Genomic DNA, 8840 nt, shown 5'->3' with positions numbered 1-8840 from the left:
GCGTAGAGTTGAGTGATGCAGGGAAGAGTAGAGTGCATTGGCATAGAGTGGTGCAGAGTACAGTGCAGTGACGCAGTGTGGAGTGGCACTGTGTGGAGTGGTGCAGAGTAGAGTGCAGTGATGTGGAGTGGAATGGAGTGAGGTAAAGTTGAGCATGAATGGTGTGGTAGCATACTGCTATTACAAACAACATTTCTTTAATTGAAAAGACAACTACATTTGTACAGAAATGCAGTTTTACTGATAATAGTATACAGTGCACAAACTACAATGTGTGAGGTGATGCAGAGTGGAGTGGGGTAAAATTGAGCATGCATGGAGTTTTAGGGCACTGCTACTACAGACAACACATCTTCAGTTGAAATGACCATTACATTTGAACAGACATGCAGTTTTACAGATAAAAGTATACAGCTCACAAACTATAATGTGTAGAAATGTCATCACCTAGTGTAGTAATTTGTTTTGATTGCATAAAAATATTTATTTCCACTACACTTTAGCACTACAAATAAATGTCGCTCATTGTGCGATCCTAATTCGGATATAGTCTGACGTTTATAGTTTGTTATATGGCAAAAATGAATTACACCGTACAGCCTTTCTCCAGCACACTCCTTCTAGCCTGCATGATTGTCACATAAATCCTCTCACTGAAGTCAGAGAAAGAAAAGTTAACACCAAGCTCCCTCAGAGGAGAGCCTGACACTTGACCTCCGTCTTTGAATGCACAGCAAATGTGACAAGATAAGAACAAGATTTAAAGGCCTCTTTACAGAAAGCAGGTACTGGTGGAAGAATACAGTAAATAGGGTATGGGCCATGGAAGAGACAAACTCAAGCTGGACATTCTAAAACAAAAAAAGCCAGCAAATTGAAAGCAAGCAAATATGAGTTACAAAGCACAAAGTCAATACAAATTAAGCAATGGGTGGATTGCATTCCCAGGGAAGCTTTCTGAATTTCTCAAAGATGTTGTTTGCAAAACAGGCTTCAACCTAAAAAGGAACCCACATTTGGAAATCGGGGCAGTTTTGAACTTGCAAAAGACATGCTATATAGGTGTTTTTCAAGGTATGGGAGACTGCACACATTTGCGCTGGCTGCAAGAAACTTTTGTGGTAATATCAGGGAAATCAATAGTGAAACCAGCCAACCAGACCATAAAACATTCAGTCAAAAAACAAGCACACAAAAAAACAGTCCACTCACTGGCCTATAAGACCAGACCTTCTGGCATTTTGCCATACTGCCCTCTATGCCAGTCTGAACCTGCAAATTAGTGATTATAAGCTAGCTTTCGCAGTCCCCTTTATATCAGCAGAAATTTAAACGCAAAGAAACTCAATGTGTCCTACTGCATTCACTTCCATGGTCAGAACTTCTTTCAGAACAATTAAACGTATGGTACAAGTGATGGGAGAATACATAAGCATTTGGGCCATCATTTAGAATGGCCCATTATGTGATGTGATAATTATCAAACCACATTTTATGGGATGCAATTTTATCACACCTGGTAATTACAAGTTGCTATAAAAATTCCAACACTTATTACTGTGCTTTCTGTGCAAATATGTGTTTTACCTAGGGATCGCAATTCGTAATGAGGGCCTTAATCTTCTACACAACAGCAGTTCAAGATACATCACTCTCTGGAATTGCTCCTTTTTAGTTCTTGAAATCTCTTATTTGCTCTTGGACCGAAAAACCTCGAAAATGGCCACTACTTAGAAAAATTAACAGTTTGGAATATTTGTACATGTTGTAAGATCTACAGAACTGGCCTAGGTGACTTTTTCTGGAATCATTGTTTTGAAGTTGAAAGCATGATGGGAGCACCATAGGTGGCTCCAATATGCAGTGTATACTTTTTTGCAATAGATAAGGGAAGGCAGGTTGCCACTACTCTGTGTACCAATAAACACAAAAGAAGCTGTGGGCAACCCGACATTGTTGGTCCATCTCTAAAAAGAAATCAAAAACATCAAGTTACCTTAGTAAAAAAGAAGTTGAAACAGCAGAAACACATGTTACAAAAGAGCAGGAAGCTGAAATAAGTTGGTTATTATATGCTGTACCTTTTCTCCATACTACTTAGCAAAGTTGCTTCAAGTTAACGGAAATCCTAGAAATATCTTACCATCACATCTGCATACTGGGCATTTTTATGAAGGTACTTTGTGGCCACAAGTGCTAAAATGTTTCATATTATGATCTAGTTTATGTCAAGTGGTTTCCAACCCGTTTCTACACACTTTGGAAATGTGTGTATGCCACAACAGAAAGTAGATTTAAACTGTGCACTCTCAGCTGTAGCTGATGGGAAACTGGATACACTGAGCATCTAATTAAAGAGGTGGGCTACATTTTTGTATTTTCCAAACTAGCATCAATTGGATATATAATCTTGTAACCAATTCAGAGTGAGAGAAGCCATTTCTTTGCTTGAGTCCAGAACAAAGGCATGACGGAATCCTCTCTCGCATAAACGAATGTTCCCCTCTGGAAAATCTTTCCTTATGTCATGATGATACTGTACTGGACACCAATTGTCTGCAGCGCCATAATAGAAAATGAGCTGCAATTTAAAAAATAGAAAGTTATGAGGATCAATTTACAAACCAATGTTAACTAGAAAAACACTCAGCTGTGAATAAGGACTTGGCAGAAACAAAATTATTTAAAAAAAATATATATATATATATATGTTTGAAGCACAGTACCATTTTACATACAGCCTTACAGATACACTAGGCATCATAAAAATACAAAATCTAAATCGTATTCAAACATTTAACAATATTTCCTTACAAAATTTAATTTTTTCTGATCTGATTGGTCATGCTGCAGGGCTTTACATTGACGTACAACAGACAAAGTCCACGTGTCAGCAATCTGATGTACCAAATGCATTTTAACGTATTTTAAAGTATGTAGTAGTTATGCTGAATGCACAGACTCAAAGTGACTGCTCACGAACAGTAATGAGGTGAACATCTTGAAAACAAAAACAAATGTTTAAGATACCCAACATTATCTTTATATCCAATTTACTTGGTTTGATCGAAATCAACCAGACTCCGTCAAATTTTCATATTCAAAGACCTTCAATTTAGGGAATTCCTACCACGCTATGATGTGTAAAGGGGTCCAATAAAGGACAGAGTTACGTGTCATTGTGAAAGATCCAATGATTCAGAGACTACATTGATGGAGAAACATGAATTGAAAATTGTATTCTTGGCCGGGGTACACATGGTAATTTTGTGAAAGTTTGTGATATTGAGGACACGATGCACACATTTGTTGATATACTAATCAATCTCAACCAGCGGTGTTAAATACTTCCTGCAGGATAAACTATAATTGTACTTTGGGATTTGAATGCTGGTGGACCGTAGTTTCAGATTTGATGTGAATGGTACTCTGGTGTTCATGATGGACATATTGTGTTTGTACTAATGTTAAGGGGCTTGGGGTCCTGCTCCTTCAGGCACAGGCTCCTTTTGCTCCCACACATTCAGCCATTGGCTTGAGACATTGTTAATCACATCCTGGTCGAGCTAACAAAAGTATTTTCAACTTACCGTTTTTCTATTGACTTTTTTGTTGTATCTTCTGCTTCCAATGGAATGCATTAGAGACTACTTGTTTTCATCCGATATCAAATTTTCTAATAGCACTAGGGAGTGAGCACTGCTAAAACCATCTAAACAACAAACTGATGCTACAGAAGGAAAATGCTACTTACCAGTATCCATCCGTTCTTGGCATGTTAAGCTGTAGATTTGTATACTTGTGCATAGATCGCCATCTGCTGTTGGGCTCGGATGTTTGCACTTTGTTTTGGTCTTTGAAAAAGTTTATGTAGTCACCTGGTAGGTGACTACTCCTTAGGACAATAGTGCGCATGGACATCGATTCCATCTCCAGATTGTTTTACCATGGAGGGTTATGATGGAGTTAGTAAGAAATAGAAAAGGATGTCCATGTGTAATGACTGACTGACTGAAATATTTATAAAGTGCACTATTGCAGAGGTGTCTTGGTGCTAGGTGAATGTGAAACAGCTAAGAAAATTTGAGTTGCGTGAAGAGCCAGGTTTTTTGCATTTTTCATAAAAAGCATACAGCAGGACTGAAGTCGAAGTTAGACGGGGAGGGAATTCCATAATTTAGCTGCTTGGAATGAAAAACGTTTTCCTCCCCATATTACTCTTTTTGCACTCGGAAGATGTTCCAGTCCAGTGTCAGTAGATCTTAGACAAAGCGATGGAACATGCAGAGGAAATAAAGATTGTAAGTCCATTGCCCCTCCTCCATAGAGGGCTTTATGAACTAGGCAGAGGGCTCTAAACTCCACCAGCCATCTCACTGGAAGCCAGTGAAGTTGCTTTATAAGGGCAGAGATGGGGTGGTTAGGTAACTGTGCTGCTGCATTTTGCAGTGATTAGAGTTTAATGAGCTGCCGTACTTCAGTGCCCAGGTAGAGGGCGTTACAATAGTCTATTCTAGATAGCACTAAAGCTCCTACCACCGTTTTCCTCAGAGAAAAAGGAATAAAAGGAAGACTCTTCTGTAGAACCTTCAACGTAAAGAAGCAGGCTGAAGCCACTTGGTTTATCTGAGAGGCAAGTGTTAAATCTTTGTCGATCAGAAAACCAAGGTTCAGAGAATTGGGCAACGGAGCCGGACAAGTTCTAGTTTGGATAGGCCACCATGAATGGCCCCAAATCGATGGTTTCTGGCCAAATTCTGTAATCTCAGTTTTTTCAGTGTTGAGTTTTAAGAAGTTGGTATTCATCCAAGACATCAGTGATGTAATACAATTGCAAAACCGTTCGGCTGTCATGTCCCTGTTTTGCGTGACATACACCACTAGCTGCGAGAAGTGTGGCTCACTGGTTAGAGGAGGCAGACCTGGAAGCAGAGGTCAGCCCGGGACCAGGGTTCAATTCCCGGCTCGGCGGGGTCTTGAGTCCTAAAATGTCCATGGACTCGACAATTCTCGCTCCGGTGCCTACTCGATTCACGGGTTCACACTCTGCGACTCTGGGCAATAGCTTGCTTAATCTCCACAACAGCCCCTCGCGGCGGAATGCCTGGCTTTCACCTTGCGGATACACTGCTGGGGTTATCTCACAGGGGAATCCCAGGACGGGTTCCCTAAGCAAGCGCTTAGAAACCGCTTGGTGATTTGCGCTATATAAATTCCTGTACATTTACATTTACATCAGCGTAGGATACAAGCAACAAACCATGACTTTTTATTGGTCAGGCTAGAGGGGCCACATATATGTTGAATATGGTCGGGGACAGGGCTGAGCCCTGGGGGACTCCACCTGGGAGAGTAAACAGTTCTGACTGAAGACCCTCCCAATATATTCATTGATCCCTGGAGGACAGAAATGATGTTAGAAGGGCCAGGGCTTTACCACTGATACCAACGGCACGCAGCCTTCATACTAATACCAAAGAGTCATTGTCCCCTAAGGAAAATATTTTTTGAAAATAATTACTTTTTATATTGTTGTCACAATAGTGATCATTAATTCAGTTATGCAGAGGAATTTGGGAATTTCGACACAAATACCCAAACGTATCAAAAAAGAATTGTCTAACGGAGAATGTAATATACTGCATACAGTGTCCTTGTTATTTAATTATTTAACATATATTGGTAAAACAACACAAGAAGTCAGAAAACGTACTCTACAACATCAATCTCGTATACCATGTAATGTTACTACTGCTCCTCTGGTCGAACATTACCAACAAATGTTACATATGCCAACAGAAATGAAATGATTTGTACTAGAGGTGGTTAAGAATTCAAAGAGGCGACAAAATGTCCATCGGTTGCTCACGCAAAAAGAAAACAAATGGATTTGGACTTGCAATACAGTGGAGAAAGGATTGAACTTGAGGATTGAGTGGCACACCCTAGTAGTATTATAGACTCATTTCTAGTCATACTGTATGTTTTTGTTGGGGTTTGGCCCTCTTTTTAAATACCCTTTGAATGACTGTTGTTTATGGTTTCCAACAGTGGGCGGACATACATACTTAGCTGCTGATAAACGGGCATGACTGTGTTTGAAAACAGGGTCATCATACCATACTAGTTTTTAGTCCTTCACATCTTTATTGAATGTCCACCTTAAGTGCGCATTATATGCCGACTAGGATTGCATTCACTATGTAAGAGATTTTAGTTATGTATTCATGCTATCTTGGCCGCACATACTGTTGGTCTTGTCCTTAATTGGCTCACTATTTTTCATTTTTCATTTAGCTACTTAGTTGTTTCCGATATTCTATTCAGCGGCTTTTTGCTAAAACACAGTGTGTTTGCTGGCATACAGTGATCTTATAGCCATTCCAAGATGGCCGCTGTGTAATTCTGTGATCTAATACTATCATGATCTAAATGTTATTGTCATACCGCTGTTTCTAACACGCGGTTCCTTTAAGTGGACATGTCTGAGTTCGTTCTTTCGATCTTCGTTTTTCGATCTTCTAAAGTCTTGATTTATGGAGCATAAATGTATATTGTCGGCAGAATTGATAAGCCGTTTAGCTTACACGCAATGAGTATTAAGCCATGTCCGCTATACAACTTTGCCATCTGACGTCACTTCGGTTGTCCTCCCCTTTTTATACCGTGGTTTGCAACACGCCGTACTCGGTCTTTGGAGTAGGGTGCAAACGGACCTAGCGGTGCAGGTTTCCTATTGACAGTAAGTGTTGGTCTGACTTGGTTATGGCTCATGATTCTAGATTTTGTAGGTGTGTAGTATTATTGAAATTGTTATTTTACTCCTTTTTTTGCAGGCGATTTAAACGTGTGTAAAAAGATTTATTTTGTGAGTACTTTTTACTTGTGGATACACTGGGTGTTATCTTAGGGGTTTAAGGTGTCTGCAACTGAATTAGAACGCTTTTCTTGTGCGTTGCGACAGTTATTTGATACTGTCAATTGATTCTCGATTTCAGGTACTTACACTTGACAAAGAATTAACTTTGTGAGTATCTTTATTTATTTAGATACTTTTTTTGTGGTGCAAAGGTGTCTTGATGACAGTAGAGACTAAGAGCTGGTATTATTGATTGGTTTCTTACGTGTTGTAGGTGCTGATATTCATTCAAGAAGACCTGTGAGTATTGTTAATGACTCCTTTAGTGTTCCAGATAGGTTGAAGGCCTTTAAAATAATTGATAGTTGGATGTCTTATGTTTATGTTTTTTCCATTAGACTCTGGAAATTTAGGGCCAGATGTAGGAACCCTAATACCGGTCAGTAACGGCCGATATTACCGAATTACGGCCGTTACCGACCGGTATTAAGCATTTGGGATGTAGGTAGCTACATTTCAGATTTGGTAATTTACCAAATCGGTATTTAAGAATTCGATAAATTACCGAATTCTTAAATACCGATTCGGTAAATTACTGAATCTGAAATGTAGGAAGCACTCAAATGAGTGCTTTTCACCTGTAAGGATTCGTTATTTACCACCAACTACAAGCTGGTGGAAAATAACGTAAACCGTTAAAAAAGCAATTTTGTGCTTTTTTAACAGTGCCATGTAGCAGACATACATGCCCTTAGGGTATGTATGTGTGCCACATCTGCACCCATGCACTATTCAGGAGTGCAACAGGGTGTCAATGTGACACCCTGCCACCCTTGAAAGGGTTCCCCCCTATTACCGATTCGGTATTTACCGAATCGGTATTTACCGAATCGGTAATTCCCATTCATTCCTATGGCCTCCAGGCCTATAGGAATGAATGGGAATTACTGAATCGGTATTTATAGATGGGTCATGCGGGAAGCGGGCATTGACATTTCGCACTTCGGTGCTCACTCAGTGAGAAGAGCGATGGCCTCCAAAGCATTTACCCTCAGAGCTCGTCTCGATGATATTCTCAATGCCGCTGACTGGTCTTCAGACTCAATGTTTAAAAGATTTTATTTTAAACCAGCCATTGACATGGCTTCCCAGGTGGTGGACAAGCTTTGAACGAGCATAATCCTAGCCTCCGGTCCTGCCATAGAATGACAAATTTCCCAGTAGTCACAACGGAAAGTTTCAATTCTATTAAGGACTCGGAGGCGAGGATTATTCTCTCCCAGAGTTTTTCCTGAGGAGTCAGTCACTCTCTCCCACCCGGCCTATAAGTCAAGTACGCCGTAAGGTATAAGTATTGGTCTCAATATTACTGTTTAAATTATTGGCTATTCAAAGTATAACTGCATTATTCTTCTGTTTTATGATCATGTTGCTCCTTGTTGGTATTTTATGTTGTTTAAGTTCTGGTTCATTCGTTGTTCTCTTACCTCTTTCAGAACCAGAAACATCTAAAGCGGACTAATGGACTTCGTTGACAACTGAGTGGTTCGCAGTCAAGAAAGAGGAGATGTCCCAGCATTCCCTGAACCTTGTGGACATGAGTGAATGCTGATTGGTTGACCTATCGGACTGCGCTTTCCAGAGGGTTCCTTGGAAAGAGAGTTTTTTTTGTAATGTTAAAGCTGCTGGTGTTGGAAAATAAAGAAAGCAGAGCATAATCCTCGCCTCCGAGTCCTTAATAGAATTGAAATTTTCCGTTGTGACTACTAGGAAATTTTTAATTAATGATCACTATTGTGACAGCAATATAAATTGTAATTATTTTCAAAAAATATTTTTCTTAGGGGACAATGACATTTTGTTATTGAATATACCCAGTCCCTTGGGGATGATTGGGTGGCTCTATCACATTCAGGTTTGTACTAATACTGCATGATTTACCGTATCAAAGGCTGCCGTAAGGTCAAGCAATATCAGGGCA

At 39.8% G+C, this 8840-nt stretch overlaps 1 protein-coding gene across 2 annotated transcripts in view; it reads right to left on the bottom strand.

Annotated features, from left to right (window-relative positions):
* Window positions 1–218: 218 nt before the first annotated feature.
* Window positions 219–8840, bottom strand: part of LDAH (lipid droplet associated hydrolase) — a 1359976-nt gene continuing 1351354 nt past the window's right edge. For both annotated transcript variants that reach the window (XM_086926275.1, XM_086926276.1), the window contains exon 7: window positions 219–2581. In XM_086926275.1, the coding sequence (XP_086782401.1) occupies window positions 2393–2581 (189 nt within the window). In that variant the 3' untranslated portion in view covers window positions 219–2392. The remainder of the gene's footprint in view (window positions 2582–8840) is intronic.

Source organism: Lissotriton vulgaris, chromosome 6 (genome assembly GCF_964263255.1).
Source record: "Lissotriton vulgaris chromosome 6, aLisVul1.2, whole genome shotgun sequence".
In the NCBI taxonomy this organism is placed as follows: domain Eukaryota; kingdom Metazoa; phylum Chordata; class Amphibia; order Caudata; family Salamandridae; genus Lissotriton; species Lissotriton vulgaris.
This window is presented reverse-complemented; position numbering and strand designations above follow the sequence as displayed.